The sequence below is a fragment of the Mus caroli genome, unplaced genomic scaffold (genome assembly GCF_978045245.1).
Source record: "Mus caroli unplaced genomic scaffold, Mus_caroli_1 scaffold_10, whole genome shotgun sequence".
NCBI classification, from domain to species: Eukaryota; Metazoa; Chordata; class Mammalia; order Rodentia; family Muridae; genus Mus; species Mus caroli.
Window position 1 is genome coordinate 112,348,686 of NW_028227265.1, and position 23,165 is coordinate 112,371,850.

Here is a 23,165-nt window from a genome sequence, read left to right on the forward strand (position 1 = left end):
GGCCCAGGATCAGGCTCTGGTGTTGGGGTGGACACAGCTCTGTGGTTGCTCTGTACTTCTGGAAACATGGGGCTGCACAAACTATTTTCACTGTTTCTCTGTTCATCAGAAATGCTGGAGACACAGGTAACCAGTAGCCTGTGTTCACAGGCTGCTTTCTTTTATTTGACTGCTGTCTGTCCCCTCTTCCCATAACCCAGCTGTCTTAAAGCTGAACTTTTAGAAAGAAACATCCCTTTACCTATATCTGTGCCTTCTTCAGTTGTTATAATCCCAACAGTTAAGATCATCATTTCTTTTTAAAGAATTCTCTTACTGTGGCAGAACACTAAGCCTGGTGTCTGTTGATTAGCCCATGCCTATGGGTCTGAGGGCTCTAACTGAGCTTATGCAGCACTTTCAAAGGCTGCAGCAGAACTTCAGACTTATGATCCTAGGATGCCTGGTGTTGAATGCCCTGCCAAATGAACAGTAGTGTCTGTTTGCAGTGAACAAAGCTGAAAAAGAACCAACTCAACCTGCTACAGAGAACTGCTAGGGCCATCAAGTACTAACAAGAAGCTGGCATGACCCTCCCTGCTCTCAGCATCTAAGTCAAAAGAAGCGGCTGAGAGCTTCACTCTGGCTGTATACTTCCTGTCATAACCCGAACATGGCTAAAAGGATGTGCAGGCTACAGAATCCTCAGACAGGGTTCCTAGTTGCTCTGCTGATCCCTTCTGGTCCACACCATAATTCAGACTGAGTCTGGTAATCTTTGCCTGCAGATACACACAAGCACCGGAGTTCCCAAGAAAGGTGAAGCATGGGTCATGCAGTGCCACCCTGCAACTACTTTTTATGATTCCCGCCCTGAAGATACTCTGGCAAGAAATCCTCCCTTGAGGGATGTGAAAGCCAGGCAGTGTCAGAGGCAGAAGGCAAGACTCAGTGCTAAAAACACAGCCTGCCCCAGAGCAGGCTGCCTATTGATCCAGGGAATTGTGGTGCTATGCTCTGTGGCGAGATCCACCACCTTCCTGTGGCTGAGTTGAGAGGTAGATGAAATGTCACAGTTTTTGCACAGGGAAATGATTGTGTAATAAGTGACCAAGTGGGCATAATATCTTTTCCTGTGGATCAGGGGTTAATTTGGTGACCTGAACTAAGCTGGCCATGCTGCACAGATATAGAAACACTTTATTTTTAAAGGATTTCAGTGATGGTATACACACTGAGTGAGAGCCATCTTAACCACAGAAGATTCTATTTCTATCCTCAATGGTCATGCTCACTAACAGGTTTTCAGGTCTGAAAGGGAAAGAAAATAAACTAGTTGTTAAAACTGATTTAGAATTGACATATTTATTTTCTCTTCAAATTGCTACCTATCAACATACAGGTTGAGGGGTATGGGGGAGTTCATTTGTTTCTTAGATATGGTGTATTATAATAAAAAATCAAATAATATTTTACATACATATTACCTCACACACTTATTTATGTGGTGTAAATCTTCAAAATGCACATTCCCAGCTATTTAAAGCATGTACGATATGCTGCTGGCCATAGTCATTCTATTATCCAGTCATGCACTAGACCTTACTTCTGTCCCAACTTCTTACTTATCTAACTAAGCTTCACTACAAATATGTGTTAATACTGACTCTGTACTAAATACCCCAAAGTCACATTTTAGCTGCAATTGTTCCTCCTAAGAATGTAGAGAAGCAAGGCCTGAAGAGACAACAAGTAAAGTGCCTTGCAAGCCACTGAAACTGTCACAGAGTTACAGGAATCACTGGAGAGAAGAATGCATGTCCCCATCAGCACACTGCTTGCATATAGAATCAACTATTTCTAAGACAGAGGCTGATAACCATGTATGATACATTGCTGGCCATAGTCATTCTATTAACCAGTCATGCACCATGAAAAATATCTGACCAAGCTCCTCCCTGTATTTTACAGTGTAGTGAAAAGAAATCTAGAATGTCCTTTAAGGCTCTACCAGTGTGAGTTGGCTGTCTCAAGGATGAGACAATATAAGCCCAGCTCACTGCTGGGGTGTTCAGGTGGGCTAGGGGTTCCCCTCGGGCATCCCTCAAAAACCCATTATACAACCCTACCTTCTTTCTGTTCACACACAGTCCTCAAATAAGATCATCAATTTTTCTCAGATTCCTTGTGCATGTTTCTTCCTTACTCTGAAAAGATCTCTTCTCACGTATGCTTATTCAGACCTATATTCAGGGCATGGCACCAGCAGACATTTATCTTCTGAGTCTTTGAACAACACTCCAGGATATAGTCCTCTATTTGGTTAGTCCTTGGGGACAGTTCATTCAATTCAGCATTATAATAATAATAATTATTATTATTATCATCATCATCACCATCATCATTATTATCATTATTATTATTATTATTATTATTATTATTATTATTATTATTATTATATCATTATTATTACAGTGTAGTGCTAGGTAGCTGTAAAATATCCAGTGAGAGCTTTGTAAACAAGTGGAGGGAAAAATGAGACCTCTAAAAATCCCACACAGTAAAGGCTTATTTTTATGTAAATGTATGTGAATGGTTTTGTGCACCTGTGATTGCAGTGCCCACTGAGACCAGAGAGGGGATAAGAACTCCCTTGACTTGGAGTTACATCTGTGAAATGCCTGATATGGGTGCTAACAAGTGAACCTGGGTCCTCTTATGGCAGGAAGTATTCTTCTGCATTGAGACATCTGTCCATCCATGATAAATGAATTCTTAGGCCCTAAAGTCTACCAGCTGAATCCTGTTCATACAGTATCTTTATAAACATGAACATATCACAAATGGATACTGTGTGCACGTGCTTGTGTTTCGAACACACAGTCTCATGCTTATCTCTAACATCTGGAGGATAAGCAGTCCTTGGGAATTGCAGCTTCTAAAGATAAGCAGATCTGGGCTTAATTCTGCTGACACTGAGCAACACAGTTCAATTCTGAAAAAAGAATGAAACTATTTTAGTCAGTGCTCCATCAACTTTAAATGATAGTAACAGGTAATTTTATTTCATTTGCAGAGTCCTTGTGAAGATGGATTAGAAAACACATTTAAGATATTATACACTAATAGACACATCTATCTCTCTGCCAACTTAACGTCCTATATACCTCAATACTTATCACTAGTTAGCTGTATACTTATCTCTTTATGTACCATATCTATCCATCCTTCCAAATCCATCTATCATCTATCTATTACCTATCTGTTATTATAGATATATCATCTGTTTGTTATCGGTGATATGTTTGCTGGGATCATCTGTCATCTACTTTTCTACCATCTATCTATCTATCTATCTATCTATCTATCTATCTATCATTTTAGGATTTGTCAATCATCTATCTATAAATATTTTATCATATATCTGTGTGGCAATAATCTCCCTATCATCTGTGTATATAGATCATCTGTCTAGCAGTCCTTTATCTATCCTCTACAATGCATCTCTCTCGAAACCATCTCTCACTTTCTTTTTAATGTATTATCTTTTTGTCCTCTACCTTTCTATTTATCCATGTACCCAATTATCTATACATTATTGACATATCTACCCACCATATATCTATATATCTAATCCATGTGTCCTTTATCTACCACCTAACCACCTAATCCCCCATATATATATATATATATATATATACACACACACACACAGAGAGAGACATACAAGGGTGTGTGTGTACATGGGTGTATGTGTGATGTTAATCAATTTAATAATTTTAAGAAAAATGTCAGAATATATTAGAACTCATTATTAGTAACATACAGATTTGTGTCTCATTAGAAATTTATTAAATAGAATTATACTAATTGTGTGGTCCATAGATGGAGCAAATAACACCTGACAAGATGAGTATTTTTAGTTACTGGCTCATTTTTTTCTGTACTTATCAGTTAAAATCCATGGATTGCTTCTATAATAACTATAAACTTATTTGCTAAGAAGTTTCAAAAGAGAAACTTTGAGGAAATACTCCATGTGGACAACTTTAGAAAGAAATTTATGAATACTTCCATTAGGATTGGAATGTTAAATTTGGTGACTATATGCATTAATTGGAATATTTACCTTATTGTTTTCACATTTATTATGTTGCTTAATCTTCCCATGTACAAATAACAATTTACATAAACAAGACTTTTTTGAAAGTATTGCCAAAAATCATGCATTCCATGCCCACATTAAGAACATTGCCAAGGTTATCTTATTTTTTGACAGATCTTAGAACTTTGGACAATTTCCTCATTCCAAGCCAGTGAATATAAATTAAAATTTTAAGCAGCAATCTGCTAATACTAAAGAAATTCTAATTTAGGAAAGCAGTGCTGCTTTAAGGACCACAGGGAAATGCTTTAATAGCTGATTTAGTACTTTTATCTAAATCCAATTTCCATTAAATATCTTGGATAATATATTAACATTTTTAAGTGTTTAGATTAACATTAATTAGATTGTTTCCTTTGTAGAAATTAGTACATGTGTTCTCTCTTCAAAACAGCAAGTACTAGAGTAAAAGAAAATCTACATTATTTTTTAAAATTAATGTAAATCACACATTGGAAACTGCTGTAGCTGTTTTTCTGGCCACCACACTGCCTCTGCCTTCTCTCATGCAGATATATATATTTTTTTTCTGTCTTGTGCACTCCCCAAATCTTGGCTTGATGGGTTAGAGTTGCCTCCCAGACCTGAGGGCTTGAGTTATCAATGAAGGAGGGGAGTTGTAAGTGAGAGCTCTGATCTCTTTCCAATCACTTCTCCCATCAGTACTTCTATCAGGTTGGTAAAAGTCTTTGATGTGCAGTGATAAATAATTATTATATTCAGCTATTAAATATTACATAAAATTGGTTTTGTTGATGACAGATTTTTGTATTTCACAAATTATTTTTTCAAAATTAGTCTTATACTTTTTTGGTAATTATCATATAAATTATTAACCATTTGAAATGTAAGTTACAAAAACGTCTTTAAATATACTGAAAGCAGATTCGAGCTAATATAATCTCTGTACTTTTCCAGTTACATTTCCTTAGAATCCTGACCCAAACATGAAATTCTAACAGAAAAAAAAATCATCTATATGTTAAAACTATACTATCATCCATCTTGACAATGGATAAAACCTACAGTAGAGCGGGAAGATTTGATCAAAGGGGGCACTTAGCCATCACTCAACTCCAAAGGCTTCTCTAACAGCTATTGGTAATCAGAGAAACCCATGGAATATACACATGGACTTTGTCCAGAAAAAGAGTAGAACTGTAAGAATTCCTGGACTGTAGATACATTGTCTACCCTTTGAACAGATATCATCAAAAAATGTAGAAATAAGTAAGGCCAGAGGAAACAAACTCACGTGTGATTCGTGTCTCAAAGGAAAATGGCAATTATAACTGAATTTTAACATTAATCCAACATCTCAGAGGAAAAGGGGAGGGTGAGGTTGGGGAATCATGGAGGGAAGACTGGAAAGGAGGACAACATTTGAAATGTAAACAAATAAAATAATTAATAAAAAATAATTAATAAAAAAGTTAACCCAACCATTGACCACAAATCAGCCTGCTGCTGTCCAAAGACTTTGCCACTTCTTGACAGTCACACACTTAACAGTGTTTATACCTCTCTAGAGACTGGCATTGGTTTGTCTGAAAATGTAGTGACCTCACAAATGATTCTGGCAGAGCAGACTGGTATCTGCAGCATTAATGCATGGGTCACTTAAGTTAAAAGTATTAATAAGTCTTTATATAACTTTATGTGGTTGTATTACACTATAGTATACTATTATATAACCCATTGCAACCAGCTAATTATATTCCAAGTAAGTTCAGGTAAATTAACCATGTACAGGCTTGAACTTTCCACAAAGCACATGCATGCACATGTGTTCAGTATTAGAGCAAACCATGACACATGTAAAGCAAACTATGTGGGTTGCCAAAAGTCAGTAACAAATGGCACCACTCATAATTCACTTTCCTTCACTCACAGTCACCAGAGTTTACATAACTTACAACTGATAGCTCTTGTATTACACATGAAAGAAAATTAAATACCTCTATGCCAAATTACACACACCTCAGGCCTCATGCTCACAGGTACCCAGTTCAATTATTTCAAATCTAACAGAGACAATCATTTCCTTAACCAAAGTCCACTCTTCTTCAGTCACATCTACACCAAACCACCTTAGAACTGACAACAACATCAGGAAGGATAGAACCACAAATCTGACATCAAGCAGAAAACTCAAAGCCCACTGCTTTGCAAAAACCAAACAAGAGTGAGGCCAAATTAATTTATAAACTAAAAATTCTAACTGGAAAAAAAATCCCTCATTTCATGAGACCACCTTACTTCAGTCCTTGTTACCAGTTTTATTGCTGAGCAAACACTTAAGTAAGCCTCTTCTAGGTTAAAAACAAATACTTTACGATGAAGCAGCCCCACCAAATTTATCTGTGTAACCCTCAGATGTTACCATTGTAATCAACAAAAGAATCTGATTCATAAGTTCAGACCAATAAGGGAGAAGTTAAGCTTTTTTTTTTCTTTTTTTTTCTTTTTTTTTTTTTTGCTAGTTCTTTGGCAGACATAGAAGACAATGTTGTATGTGCTTGACAATGTATTAAAGAACAGCCAAATACTTCCTCCATACAACCCATCTGCATCTGCATCAGCATTTAGCTAATAGGCGAGCAACATGCTAAGTGCCACCACCTCCTACCTTCATACATGGCCTTGAAACCCTGTGCGCTCACTGCAAAGTCCGTGGTGAACCAGAGCGTGAGGAGCGACCCGGTACTCACGATGGAGGAAGGCAGTTGGAATCCTGACAGCCTGGATTTAGAAGAGAGATGAAGAGTCAGAAAATCTTCAGTTAAATGCAATGTGTTAGAATTAAAGTGCACACATTTGCCAGTCGAGCTGGTTTACTGATATTTCTTGATAATGTTGTTGTTGTTGTTGAGAGTTACTTTATTATGAGGCTCAGGCTAACCTTGAAGTGGTCTTTCTTCCGTCTTAGGCTTCTGAGTGCTGGGATTATATGTACTACACCATGCCCTGCTTTGATTATTTTTATTTACATTACATTTTTCTAAGTGACATCATCAAAGACTTAGGTAGCCATTATAGGAATATTTGATGTTAACATACTTGTTTATTTAAATAACTTTTGATAAAACTCCTTTGAAAGAATTAGTCACCCATGTGATATCCTAAGCATAATGGATTAGGGCTACATAATACTATAAAATGAAACACATGTATGTCGGGTGAGATAGGGACACCCCACACATACTTTACCATGTCAGACAGATCACCCACACATGCTTCACCATGTGTGACAGGATATTCGGCACATGCTTATGTGTTCAGTCACCATTAGGTACTTATCACATCTAACATGGCATCTGTTTGCTCTGATATTTACTCCAAAGAAATGGGGGTTTCTCTAGAGGAGAAGTTATATGCTTGGCATAGAAGAACACAGTGAAATTCAGTTACCATCCTCAGAAATCACATCATTGATCTTAATATTTAGTTTCAAGGTAAATCTTTTGGTTTGTGATAAAAACAAAATTTTCCAGCCATCACCTATTTGAGTAATTTTCAAAGTTTTAATGGCAATAATCATTGGGAAGAGTGAATTAGTGACTATGTATGTGTAGTACTTTGAAAAACAATAGATTCATAAAAGGTCAAAAGGAAACTAAAACAGATTATACTTCATGTAGTTTCATAACTAAATAAATCAAGTGGTAGATATATGAGGTAGTAGCGTAGCCAGCACATTAGGCAATCATGCAGAAGGCAGAGCATATGTGCACCCTCTGCAGGAGGAATGCTGGTTTGCTAGTTAGCCTGCACAAGTAGTGACCTTATCACAGCTTCTGAGAATTATAGAATCAATGGTCTGGATAGACTCAAGATGATCTACTATTACCAATGACAGCATGATAATTTAGTAATAAGATGACAGGACTAATAGACTTGAAAATAATATTATATTCAAATGAGCAAATGAGGATTATTTACAAACATGAATCAAGCTGACTCGGTTTTTCATTAATGTTATTTGTCTCAACTTTTGGTTCATTTAGAAAAATTAGCTCTCAGGCTAAGAGATGACTCAATCTGCAAAATGTCTGTTGTTCAACCATGAAGACCTTAGTTCAGATCCTAGCACCAGGAGAAAAGCAGTTGTGTATACAGTAAGCCCATATGCCAGGGCTGGAAACAGGTAGATTCTTGTAGCTCATTGGGTGGTAGGTCTGACCATATCCATGAGTTTCAGCTTCAGTGAAAAATCCAGTCTCATAAATTAATTGAGTGGATGATTGAGAAAGACCCTAAACCTCAATCTTCAGTCTCTAAGTGTATGTATAACGTGTATCCTGATGTGAAAATGTATACATCATATACTTCATACAACCCCTGCAAAAACAACTGAATTTAAATCTTTTATTAAGTATGGTAAATAGAAGAAGAACTCCTAACCCCCAACCTCAATCTCATCCTAGTATCCTAACAATACAAAAAGAAAAAAGAAAGAAAGAAAGAAAGAAAGAAAGAAAGAAAGAAAGAAAGAAAGAAAGAAAGGAAGGAAGGAAGGAAGGAAGGAAGGAAGGAAGGAAGGAAGGAAGGAAGGAAGGAAGGAAGGAAGGAAGGAAGGAAGAAAAAAACAAACAACAACAAAACTAGGTAAAGTCACAATCAGAAACAAAAGTACGGGACAGTATCTCCAGAGTTCATGTGAAATCATCGATAAAATACTTGAAAACTGAATCCAGGCATATCTTTAAAAGGTCACCTGCAGTTAGGTGGGCTTTATCATGGAGATGTGTGGATGATTCCAAATATGTCAATAACTAAAAGTAATGAATCAGATAAACAGACCTAAAGACAAAAATCACATCATCATCTCAAAAGATGCAGAGAAAGCCTTTGATAAAAATGCTCCATTCTTTCATGATAAGAGTTCTGAAGAGAGTAGGCCTGGAGAGAACATAGTGCAACATCATAAATAATACATATAACATAGCCACAGCCAACAGCCTAAATGGAGAAAAGTTCCAAGAAATAACATAAAATCGGGAAGAAGAAAATGTCTTCCATTTTCTCTACTCCTTTTCAATATATAGCGTTATCTATAGCAAAATGGAAAGGAAATTAAAGGGACACAAACAGGAAAATAAATCAATTATCCCTATTTGCATAGCATGTGTTATACATAAGAGATCTCAAAAATTGCTATAGCTAAGGAAATAAAAACTACCTGGTATGGACTTGTTGAAAGGGGCTGACCTGTGATCAGTGGGTCAAAACAGGAAGTATGACCTGACCTCCATGAACACACCTGACTTCTGTTTTTAAAAAGTTCAAAACCAGCCAATGGGAAATTCAACAACTGGGTCTCCATGAGCAAAAATTGTCCTAGAACCAGTTAATACTTTTATAATACCATGATTCCCCCAAGTAGAAACCTAAAATGTGAAATTATACAACTTTTATTAAAAACAGGTCAAGTCTTCAAGGCCCATGGTATGGGAAGAGTCCCTTTGTGTTATAGTACATTTATCATCTACGAGAGGAAAAGCAAATAAACTGGATTTCATAAAAATTTAAAACTTTTCTTTATAAAATACCTCATTAAGAGGATCCAAAGACATTCAGCAGCCTGGGAGAAGATATTTGCAAGCCAATTATATGGACAAGTTAAATTATCTAGAATATATAATAGACTCAACAGTAAAAAAAAAATGCAATACAATTAGAAAATGGGCAAAATACACAAAAATCATTTCCTAGTTTGCTTTCTGTTGCTGTGATAGAAAAAGACACAAAAACAACTTGGGGAAGAAAGGATTAATGTAACTTAATGATCACAGTTCAACATCAAGGGAAGCCAGCCCAAACATGAACCAGAAGGCAGGAACTGAAGCAGTGGCTATGGGGAAACACTGCTTTTTGGCTTCTAGACTCATTATCAGCTACCTGTCTTAAAGCACTCCCTAAGGATGGTGCTGCCTACAGTGAGTGGGCTACATCCTCCTACATCAATTAGTAATCAAGAAATTGCCCCCAAAGATATAACCACAAGCCAACAGGACAGTGGTGATTCCTCTTTTCAGGTTTGTCTGGTCAATGAGTATGATTAGCCATCACAGATCAAATCACAGACAGAAGACAGGTAGATGTCAAGGAAGGCTATAAAAAAGTATAGTATGCAACCTCTAGTCACTAGAAAAATGTGATCCAAACCAAGAAAACCTAACCACAGAGATGTCAGAGGGGCTGGAAGAAAAAATGCGGATGCAAATCTGTAAAGGACTGAGAACACTTTGGCATTTCTCCCAACGTGTGCACTGGTGCAGTCACTTTGGAAAACAACTTGCCACTGTCTTAAAAAATAAACAAGAGGTTGGAGAGAGATGTCTCAGCAGCAAAGAGCATGGTACACTAACTCTTGCAAACATCAGGAATTCAGCCCAGCACCCACACCAGGCTTTCAAGGATCACCTGTAACTCCAACTCCAGGGGATTCATGCCCTTTCTCAGCCTCTGTAGATACCTGCCCATGCATGGCATACATACCCCTCTCAAAATAAATAAATGAATAAATAGGTAAATTTTAAATAATCATGTTAAAATAAATGAACAACAAATGGCTATCAAACTTAATAATTGTTTTTCTTGGAATTTTCCCAAAACTTCCTGTGGTGATATAAATGTCATTTTTTTCATGGTTAATAGTCTGGCCATGTCTGTACACTGTGACTTAGTAAGACATTAGAACTAGGGAAGATAGTGGAGGTATACTAAATTTCTGTCAATGCTATGAGACTATCATCTTCTGAACATCAAATAGCTTCATAAACGAAGGTCAGAAAGGTTTAAGTCTTTCAAAAATATTAAAGTATAGAATAATTACTTACTAGAAACCCCCAATATTTAATCAATAACATTCTCTTCATTAACTTCCAAGTAAGAGATGAAACAAAAACACTGAGAATCTTTTATTTAGAAATCTATCATTTAAAACTTTTAAATACATATTTCATTCATTGTGTCCCTCTAGACCATGATGCATACATACCAGGCATGCTTGTGTGCCCGTGGGCCACATTACTTTTCATTGTAATTAAACTGCCATAAAATGAAATAAGCAAGACAACGCTCAAAGCTTTACTGATTTCATTTTTATTTATCAAAGTCCATCTTCAAACACAACATATGAACACTGGCAGAGAGAATGTCTTTGAGAACCAAAGTGGCATTTGCAAAACCAGTGAGGAGACTGCAGACCTTTCCTTCCTCATGGCCATCACTTTGCTCATATCTTGACTCCTGCTGGCATGTTTCACAATAGGTGCTGCAGATCATCACTATGACTTCCCAGCCATAGATGAGAGATGGGAAGGGAGCTCTTCATCCAATGCAAAACTCCATGCCACAGCTCCCACTGCAGAAAGTCACTATGTCAACCTTGTAAAAGCATCAGGCTTCTGTCCAGTTCCCAGCTGAACTAGTGGCAGGGGTAGAATGATCGGGTAAGTGGATCTGCTGAGACAGTGACAAAAAATCGACGATGACAAAAAAATCGATTTCATTCTTAGATGAAAAGTATGGTTGTTGTCAATAGAAACATGCTGTTCACTCTGTCTTTTCTAGAAGGATCCCATTGTCCTGTAGGATCTCATTTATATTTCCACTTTGGAGAAACCAATTCCCTGCTCACATGGCAGCAATCTGGGTGACAGATAGCTCATGCCTGTCAACATGAGTGATTGTCATGTAAAGCAGGACTGACTGTTGGTAACATCTCTCTATTCCAGGTACATGTGCACTCAGGAGAACCATGGAATTGAGAACTGAACACATTTCTTCTTCTTCTTCTTCTTCTTCTTCTTCTTCTTCTTCTTCTTCTTCTTCTTCTTCTTCTTCTTCTTCTTCTTCTTCTTCTTCTTCTTCTTCTTCTTTTTCTCAAAATAATTACCCAGATGAATATTAGTAGAACTAGACCTAAATTGTTTTGCACTGTACTACCATCGGGGTGCTCAAGGCACACAAGTGTGAAAATCCAGAAGGACAGACGTAGTGTTTGACTGAAACAACAATTCAAGGAGAACCTCAGAATGGAAGAAGATCAGAGCTGGTGATGTTTAAATCAACTTAACTAAGGGGAGGGAGGGCAATTAGTCTACAAGGCAGAAGAGCACTCCTGAATTATACAATGTATATATTTTATAATCAGTATTTGTGACTTTAAAATGTCAATTATATTTAAAACTAAGGCTTAGTTAAATGTCAAGTGCATATTTTAAGTAAATTAGCAAATATCACTAAATCAAATCATCTTCCAGAGAACATAATCGCTTAAAGGAAAATATCTATAAGCCAAATGTAGCTAAGCTGACATTAATATTCAATATTTAATCTCATCACATGGCAGGTCATATACCAATGTAAAGATCCTTATGATATATCTTAAAGGAATGGGTGGCCTAACAAACGAACTTGCTTGTGACTAGCTTTTAGTTAAGACATTCCTATGTGCACTAGAATGTTTCCATTGGGAAATATCTGTATTTCTCACGAGAAAGTCAATGTTAGGAACTAATAGTTCGTGCAGACTTTTATAAATTCATCTCTTCACAATACACCCATAAGTTGGCCCAAATGCATGATCCTCAAAACTGTTTCCAGGTGACATGTTTTCAAACAACAACCGTCCATGTTTTTGCTTGTTTTGTTAATCACATATTTTACCTAAATATTTGACCATGCATTTTACTACACCTTTAGTTTTAAATAAATATTCATTACTTAAAACTTTGAACAGTCATCGACTAAATCATATTACATTTAATGTCTCCCAATGTAAACTCCCCTGGTGTGAATTTAGTTAGAAACATTATGTTTTCTTCAATTCTTTATTTTTAAAAACCTTCTGAAACTCTTGAGGCATAATCAACCAACCAGTTCATCAGCTCAGTAGCTTCTTTGCCCTGAGGCCTTCTTGAATATTGACATTAGCTCCTTTGTCTTCTTTACATGGCAGGCACACGAAACCAGGCCAGGATAACTCTCTGCTTTCTGTTTCCCCTTTTCTCCCTCACCCACCACACCTGTCTTTATCTAGTGGGGTACAGTTGTCTTCTTATTCTTTTATGTAACACCAATCCTGACTTCTTAACAGTTCCACGCTGTAATTATCAACAGTCCAAGAGTCTCAGGAAAAGCATTGTGCAAAGTCTTACGCTGACCAAAGCTTAAGAAAGGACTGTATTGCTAGGACTGCAGTCACTTAACTTCAGATAGCACACAATGAAACCAGAAGGACATCTGCTTTGTACAAAGAAAGCCAGTGTGTCTTATTTACAGTCTAGACATCTGTAGCCTTTGTGTGGGGCTTCCTAGGAACCAAAGTCTGTTCTACACAGCAATGTATTACCTCATAAACACCAATTCTGACTTGTTGGGTGCCAACTAGAAATGGGTTTAGTACTCATTTCTGGAGTGATATCTGAAACTAGAGGATCTGTATTTCTGTCTATATGTCTAGGGAAGGAATAAAAAACAATAGGTAATCATATTTTGATCAACAGAATTTGCTAATTTCTCTTCATAGATTTGCTTTTGTCTTTTTTTCTGTGTGTGTTCAAGCATTTGCTTTCATTTAGGAATGCATATCTGTGTACAAATATAAAATATGTCTCATATGAGTGAGGAAAAAAGATTTCTTCACTTTGAATAATCATAAACAAGGTGAGCTTTGTTTTTTAGCAATGCCTCTTGGCAAGGAAGAAAGAGACGAGCTTATAGACTCTGTAGATTCTGCATTGGGTCATACATTGCAATAGAACTGGGCTAACTACATTTCAGAAGGGGCCAATACACGTGGCTGGGCAGGCAGAGAAGGTATAGAGAGAATATTTGGCCCAAGAAAGGAGAGAGAACAGAGTGGTGGCCCCCATTTAGCATACTCAAGGACTGCATCTCAAAAATTTAAGAAAGTATTGGGGTGGCAGAGGTGATGTAGGGTTATGGTCATTGGCTCACATCAATGTACTGAGATTATAGGATGCCTGAAACCCGGGAACTGGATCCTTAGACATCTCTGTCACAATAGCTGCTCCTTTGATCTTAACCAAATCTTCCTGCTCCTGTAGTTGCCCTAAGCTGAGGGTTCTATAGCCACCTAAAATCAAACTGAAGTACATGCAAGCTTGAACTACAGAGACAATACAAGATGAACGCTGAGCCCACTGTCCTTGCCTGCTCCGTCATTGTGAGGGAGACATTCCAGCTACTGCCCTGCTAGATCACAAGAAAGAGGAATCCATTTTATGAAAACTGCTGATCCCATTGGCAAGTTCCTGCCATACCCTGTCCTGGGTGGATTCTTGTCTTTCCCCAGACACTGTGAGGTCTTTCATCTTGTTAGGGTGTGATTTAGAGCACTAGGGAAATCTTAGTTTATACTAAGTAAAAATTATCTTCTAAGCCTTAGGACCTGAAGGGATTCACTCTCTGCTAAGCACCACTGTCTAATAAAAGTGCCTGTGGAAAAAAATAAAATAAAATTTCTTCAAATTGCATTCAAGACAAATTTGCCAAGAATTAATCTCACTGATCTTTCCTCTCCATCCCTGCACCAAGTTATTTTGAGAAAGTTATTTCACAATTACAGCGTCTGTGAGATGCTATTAGAAGCAAAGATCTAAACAGATTTTGCCCCCAAGCACGAAATAACATCCTGCTCAAGTGGCTCTGTTATGGCAATAGAACCTTTTAGAAATTACATTAAAATGGCCCAGTGTCCCTCGCATCACTGCCTGCTTCATTCACTGATATCCACTCCTCACTGGGGCCCTCCACCTGAGCGATAAGAACCCCCAGATTGTCTTTCTAGTGAAGAATCCATTAGTTGGGTTTTCATATCAAGATCTCTTTTCAAGCTGTTTGCGTCTAGATAGGCCCCTTTTCCGTGTTAAGATTTCAGATAAGCCCAGTGCTACTTCAGTGTAACTCACTGGGCCTGCTGGATTTCCTCCTGAGAGTGGCTGTTTAATGCTAATCTTACATGCAATGTGGTGTGGGAACAGAGGTAAAGTGCTAACTGATTTCCCTGTGGGCAAGCCAAGGCAACAGGCAGCCACTTCTGAGTGCTTAGGCCAAAATAACTTTAAGAAAAGAGTAAAATGGGTCAAATATGCCAAATAACTCTAGGCAAATTTGTTTCACTGTGCTATCTGATAAGATTGATTTCAAAGTTTAAATACCTCCTCTTAATTATACATCTGACTTACACAAAAATAGAAACTAGAATTCAATTGATGACATCTACTGTAAGGAGGGCACAAAACATACAGTATACATATATACACACAGACATATTATTACATTCGCATGCATTCATACACAGCTACACACACAAGTTCATATTACACAATTGAATAAACATGCACACAATCATGTACATACCACATATATACATGCACACACACACACACACATATATATGTGTATATATATATGTATATATATGTATATATATATGTATATGTATATATGTATATATGTATATATGTGTGTGTATATATATATATATATATATATATATCACATACATGATTATTCATGACCATGTATGTACAGCTGAAATAGAGAGAAAGATAGAGAACGGAGGGGAAAGAAAGACCAGATGGGGAAGGATCTTTCTCAGGGCAGCTTCCTGAGGCCTGATCAGAACACCGACACAAACCTGAAACCATTTCAAAAGATTGACAGCTATAAATCTTGATGGGGTAAAGGGGGAAAATCAGATAACAATTGAAAATAAAGAAATCATAAAAGGGTTGAAATCAGACATAGAGAGCCCGATATTAGATATAAATTCTTTTAAAAATTCACAAAGTAGCCTAACACATTTGGACAGTCTGATATCACTCATAAATGTGACCAGTGACTCCTGAATTCTCAAAACATGTAAGAGAAAGTGTTCTTGAAGCCCCTCTGTTAATTTTCTTGGTGGAATGGATCATATTGATGTAGTTTTTCAATATGTGAATAGTTGGAATCAATTAGCTAAAGGGGGAATTATCTAAAATATCTGGCATATTTTAAAAGCCAAAACATTATCCACATTTACTTGGGTCTTTGTATTTGTGAATGTGTTTTCAGAAGGTTTATAAAATTAACTAAAGAGTTCTAATTACCTAAATAGTTCATGGATAGGAATAGACTAGACTAGACTTGACTAGAATTTGGTATACTAAGATTGTAAGATATATATATATATATATATATATATATATATATATATATATATATGTGTGTGTGTGTGTGTGTATACATACATACATACATATATAATTTATTCTACAAAGTCTACTACATATATTACTAATTAATATACCGGGGGCATCACTGACTCTTTCTCTCAGATACTTCTCAGACACTGGCCTGAGAAAAGGACGGACTAAATTTCATGCAGTGCACTGCTTATACAATTCAGTTTCCTAGCTATCAACAGAGTGATTATTTCAGGTCAAAGTAATTTTCACATTGTATTGATTTTCTAGATCCGGAGTCTAGTGAGGTGGAGTAGTCCTGGACTCCCCAGCTGTAATGCTGGCTAATTCTTGGCACAGTCACTAGCAGCCGGTCATTGCTCTCTATTCTGCACATCACTTTCTTACCCAATCCTTAAAGCAGCCTGTGACTTAGACTAATATGCCTCTGGCATTGCAGGCAGGAAAACCAGACCCTAGAGCAAATGGCTAACTTATGAGGAATCCAGAGGTGGTCAGTACCAGAGACAAGATTCATTTCAGGGGTCTTTCTCCAGACATGTTAGGAAATAGTCATGCCATGCTCAAGACAGATTTCAAGAATGGGCTGCAGGCTTTATGAAAATGCACCTGGAAAACAATTTTGTCTAAAGATTGGGGGACCAACCCAAAAATCTGAGGATCATCTGAATGGCATTGGTCAAATTTTTGAAATAAAGCTCTAAAGAAAATCAATAATAAGACAATATGCATTTTAATTTTGTTGTGTGGTATACGTGCATGTTCTTTCCAGCGGGGGGCGGGGGGCGGGGGGAGGAGGTGCTACATGCACTTGTGAACACACATGCAGAGAAAAGAGAAAGAGCTCAAGTTCTCTACCTAGGCTCTCAATCTTTTCTCCCTAGAGACAGTGTCTCATATTGAACCTGGAGCTAGGCCAATGCCCATTAAGCCCCAGTGATCCACCTGTGGAGTTCAAGCACAGGCAACTGTACCCAGCACTTTATAGTGTTGCTGGCATTCAAGCCCAGTTTCTAATGCTTCCTCTGAAACAAGCAAACACTCTTACCCATTCACCACCTCCCTAGCTGCACAATTCACCCTTAAAGAAGAATAGTGGACACATCTGTGGCCAAGCCCTAAGAGGGAAGTGCTTGTCTGGCCTGCAGGTGCACTGCAGAGGGAAGAAGTCTCCCTCTGCATCCCTGTTCAGCTGGGTTCCATGGGCAGCAGTGTTATCAGAAGCATGATGGAAAGAGGAAGCAATCAATTTAATAAAGCCACTTCACTTTTCTCCTCCTAGCTTTGTTCAAAGGAAGTTGATGTACGGTCGTTTTCTTTATGCTCAAACCTGCCCTTGTCTGAAAGAGCTAACGCTTCCTCCTTTGTAGTCACTCACGAGGGATGTGAAGATGTAAATTTCCCATCTTTTGATTGAAAAAGACTATTTATTCCCCCACACTCCTTTGAATTTAAAGATGGGGTTTAACATTTGCATACATTTACCTCTCCCTCTTTCTCTCATTTTTATAAGAGAGGGGATCTGGAGAATAAAAGAGAAGCAGAAGAAACTCAAAGTCCATGTGCACAGGGATGTTTGCCTAGCAATATTACAGATTTGGAGAGAGGAAAGAAGAAGGCTTGACCAAAATGTACAAAGCATGGAGCTTGCATTCTTTTCCTGTGACCTACACACAGATAGGACCTGCTTTCTCTTTAGTGTCAGGGATGGGGACTTCAATCCCTTTTCAAATAAGTACAAGGAATTTTACATCTCTGGCAGCAAATTTGAATATATTTCTGGCATGAGAAGGGTACTTTCTCAATTCATCTTCATGCTTTGTGACCACATCACAGGATATCTTCATGGCTCCAGAGACATAAATGAAACTAACATACAAACAGCCAAGCAGGGCTCTCCCATAATCCTGGGAAGATCATTCAGAGGTACTGAGGCACATGAGAATAGGGAACTGGCAGAAGCCATTCACCTCCAAGTCAGTAAGAGCCATTGAAGCAGTTTGACATTTCCACTAATTACAGCTAAGAATGAATCTGAAAAAATCAAGACTTGTTTTCCAGATGGGGCAGGTCCAGAGAGTGATGGGGGCTTTTACAGACTCCAACTGCCCTCTGCTACCTATGCTAAGACCTCATTATCAGAGGGAATGTCAAGCCTACATTCCTGGCACTATCTTGCCCCTGACCCTGAGTAAACCCCACTTTTCAAGCATTCAACAGTGAGAATGGAGCACATATATTCCTCTAGAAAATGCATGACTCTGCATAGATAAAAGTGGCCACAAAAAGTAGATATAATCTAATCACGATTTTTCACATTTAAAATGCATTCCTAGAGACACTTAAGAGGTCAACACTACAGTACAGAAATCTAATTTAAGTGGCATGGGGGAAAAGCCAGTAAGTAAAAGATCCTATGACTGGTGAGGCAAAATGAAGAGGAGCCCAAAAGAGTGTGTGAATTAATCATAAATATTGTATTTCTGTTGTGCCTTGAAAAGAACTTTCACCCATTCTGTTTTATACTGGCAAGGCTCTTAAGGTACCAGAACAACCACAATCTTGGCTTTAGTGGCTGATTTTGGCAATTTCAATATGATATGAGAATTCAATGTGGTGTGACTTTGAGGCTTTAACTAGATTGCATAGAGTGACAGAGGTGTGACATTTCAAGACAGTGGAGTCCAGACCACACATTCCATTCCTGTGATGACATCATCCATAATCTTGGAAACAGTTTCTCAGGCAAGTCATACCTTTTCCCTGAGATTTTGGCAATCTGGTCTGGCTCTATCCAGATCCAAGCCTCACCAATCTGTAATATTCCCACAGCAAACAAGCAGGAAAGTTGAAAATGCTTCTCCTGGCATCACTGGTCCATGAACGCTGAAGCAGATGCCCTGTCATCATGAAGACCTTTTCCTTTGGCTGCCATGGTCTCCTTTGGAGCACCAAAGCCCTTCATCCTCAGACATCAATGTCTGAGCCCTGACACAGAAGCTAAATTATGCAATCAGTCATCAAAGCCTTAATGTCTTCTCCCTGGAGGGATAACTTTGGTTTATCGAGAGACTGGTACTTGACTGATATCCAAGCAAGGGGATGCAGATGTTATTGAAAGAAGGTGGAAATGCCTGTGGGTGGAGGTATGACAGGCTGTAGGACAGCCATCTTGCCTATGTAGCTTAGTAAACATTATCACACTTGTGACAGCTCTTCTAAAAGTGATAAGAATCTGGTGCATAATACCCTCAGGGTACCTACCAGTAGTCTTGAAAACTATAAGGCCAAGGAAACTATGGTGATCTATACTATGGGGCTTGCTAGGGAATGGCCTAGCTAGCTACATGGTGGCTCATAAATGTAACCTCAATATTTATGAAGTAGATGTAGGTAGATTCCTATGAGATCAAGATAGAAAACTGCAGGCTTGCCTGGGATACTGTGCAATGCCATCTCAATAAACCAAAAGATAACACAAATATTATAATGAAACTTGTTGACACCAATCTTTATTGTTAGCCACTAGTGCCATATGTATTCCACTTTCTCTCTGCCGTGTACAGCACAAGCTACATAATGGGTTACCTGAGGGTGTCATGTCTAGTGTTTGGCTAAAGTTCAAGATCCAATCACATCCTCCATAGATCTTAAAGTTCCAACTTCCAAGACTAAAACAGGTGAGTCTAATACAGCCAAGTATACTCTTCACTCCACGTGTAACAATGAAATACTCAGCATTGAGATCTTTGGATCTCAGGATCTTCCCCGGTCCTATTGGCTTTTCATGACCACTAACATTCCTCTTCAAATTATTCCAATACTTAGGCCCTATTTGAAGGAAACATTGTAGCAGCCACATGACACAGTCTTTCCATTTCTTTACTCAAAGGGAAATGGCATTATAAAGCCCTCCTTGTGCACAGGAGATGGGTCTCTGAAATTTCTAACTCAGCTTTCTTGGTCCCTCAGGCTCAATGACCATATCCATCAAGATGAATTAACCTGACATTCCACAGGGACACTAATTATAAAACTCCATGCTGCCATAGCTAGTTGGAAGACTTTTTCCGACATCTTGGTTTGAAAATGGCAGGCACAACAAACAGAAACCAGATGATCAGGCCGCAAAAAGAAGAGTTGTCGCCAATGAATAATGAATTTCTGTTAGTCCCTGCACTAGGAGAGATGAGGCAAGGCAGACTCCTAAGCTAATTTTCCATGAGTGGATGAAGCTGAGGTGCTTCTTCTGTCAACTGTAAAAGCTCTAAATGTGCATATGAGTGAAATACCCAAGTTTTGGTTCTCTATCCACAAACTTGCTAAGAAATGTGCAACAAGAAATCCCATGAAACATTTGCCCATCAACTCCTCATACCCTCATATCTTGTGTATTCTTAGGGTTTTTTCCCATAAAGATGTCTGTAGATACTCCAGTGAATTGTGGGAGACATGCCCCTTGATGTCCACATGCTTCCTTGCCTGTTTACCCTGCCTCTCCAGAGACACTTCGGTGCCTCAGCACATGGGTATCTTACTATCTGATATACTTAAAAGTCTGCCCCTCGAGTTTGGTATTTCTTGTAGGAAAAAAAAGAGATCTTTCTTCAGGTCCTGTGAGCACCAAGGGATCGAGTCTTATGAACAAGCCAATTGTCAAGATGTTGTAGGTTGGCTTATCATCTATCTACTTACTCTGGGATATGATAAACAGGAATACTCCCTGGAGAAACTGCTGCGTTGAGCTCAACCCACTTGATCTGACCTCTGAGCACTGATCATCTACCTCTCATTGGTTTCCATGGAAGCCCAAGATTCATTGGCTCCACATTCACCACCAGAGGAGCATCATGTGAAAGTGTCTCAGCCCCTCGGGACCAAAGGGAATCTTCACTCTCTACTTGCCTGGCTTCCAGTTCAGATGTCCCTTTCATTATCATGTCATGTTACCTAACAAAAATAAGTTATTGAGTGGGTGTGTTTCTTTAAAGACAGTTACTTTTAAAATATCATAGAAGTCAAATAGTTAGACATGTATTCATATTTTAAAATAACTTTGTCTAAAGGGTCTGCAATATTTATTTATTTATTATGTGTGGTGCCCTAGGTTGTGCAAGTTCATAGACACTTATTTACTTATTCCAAAACAGGTCAGTTAACAACCTCAGATATTCCTTCTAAAGTGTCATCATAGTATTTTCATCTTAAAATTAATGTGTTATTTTTATTTGTTTTTGCTGTTGTTTGTTTTGTTTTGTTTGAAATGGGATCTCTCACAAGGTCCTAATGCTTACTTATTAGATTGGGTTGGATAAATAGTGTGCTCTTGAAACCAGTAGTTTCCACCTTCCCATAACTAGCATTACAGATCTGTGCCATCATACCCAGCTCTTTATTTGGGTTCTGGAGATGAGGTCATGTTCTCTTGTCTGTGGAGCAACTTTATCACTGAGCTAATTCTTCAGCCCAATGTAGCTTTACTTCAGCAAGAATCTAATGGATTTTGTTAATGGCTTTGGGATTTTGCCTAAATGCTGGCAGATATGTGTTCTAACAGCACCCAGGAGATTAGCCTCTATACTGTCCTGATGTTCCAGGAGGAAACATGCAGAGCCATGGCAAGCAGAGTTTCAGTGGCCACAGTGGAAGAACAATGGAAATACACTCACAGGACACTGAATGCTAACTTGGAAGGCAGCCTGGACCAGTGGTCCTCAGCATCAGCCTATGAGAAAAGACCAAAGGAAATGCTTTCCATCTCTGAGCCACAGGGATTAGGGAAGTCCCACAGAGCCCCACTATGCAGAACCTCTCTCCTATTATCTTATACTCACTGTATAGCATAAGGAGTGAGTGTTTACCCAGAACCCCCAGAGGGAGAACCACTTAGGCATACTCACAGGGTCTCAATGCTCAATTGAGGGATTACCTGCCATTAACTGCAAATATTTGGCGACTAATAAAGCCACTGAAATATTCTGCCCAGAGTCCCAAGGCATTCGAAGGATCAAAAAGAATTGCTTAGATTCAAGATCTGAGTTGTTTTTTTTTTTTTTTTTTTTTTTTTTTTTTTTTTTTTTTTTTTTAAACAAGAATATATTATCCAACTCTATGTTGTGTTCTCATAAAGAAAAAAAGTTAGAAGGGGAACATTTTATAACAATGTAAATGTGTGTTAGTTACAACGCAGGGTGGAAAATTCCCATGAGTGAATGAACGCACAGGGATGAAGACCGTCCTTGTTAAAACCTTAGGTCAAATTTTATCTCAGTACTAAATTGTGGCTGACATTAGGAATTCTGCATGGTGGGTCTTATCAGTGCAGGTGACAAATGTGGCTGAGGTTCATACTCCCTTAAGTCAATAAGTCAGTTTATCATCCACAGGCGCTATTCATTGCTAAGAAAAAAAAATTCAATCAGTAAATACAATTATCAATTTTATTAAATGTGTTGCTGCTATGTATAGTGTTTTCAACTTGACAGAGCCAGGTATAATCTGGGAGCTGGGTATCAGTAAGGGTTGAGGGGTTAGTTTGACTGTTGGTAAATTTTACCAACTGTGGGTAGGTTTATTTCCTGATGAGATCCTGGATGATGTAAATGGTGAAAAGGAACAATGGTGTTGCAGGTCTTCCTTCACTTTGCTTTCTGATTATAGAGGAAATGCTGTCAGTTATTAATGCCTTGACTTTCTTATGCAATTGATCTTACCCATAAAAATCTTTCTCCCTAAGTTGATTTCCTCGGGACTTTCACTGTAGGACTGGAAAGAGGAACTAAGAGGTTGCTTATCTG

At 38.2% G+C, this 23,165-nt stretch overlaps 1 protein-coding gene across 1 annotated transcript in view; it reads right to left on the bottom strand.

The window, feature by feature from the left end:
• The window catches only part of Csmd1 (CUB and Sushi multiple domains 1), a 1,626,901-nt gene that overhangs the window by 1,125,966 nt on the left and 477,770 nt on the right, over positions 1-23,165 (bottom strand). Inside the window, exon 3 of the mRNA XM_085844142.1 lies at positions 6,774-6,886. Within this exon, the coding sequence (XP_085700268.1) occupies positions 6,774-6,886 (113 nt within the window). The remainder of the gene's footprint in view (positions 1-6,773; positions 6,887-23,165) is intronic.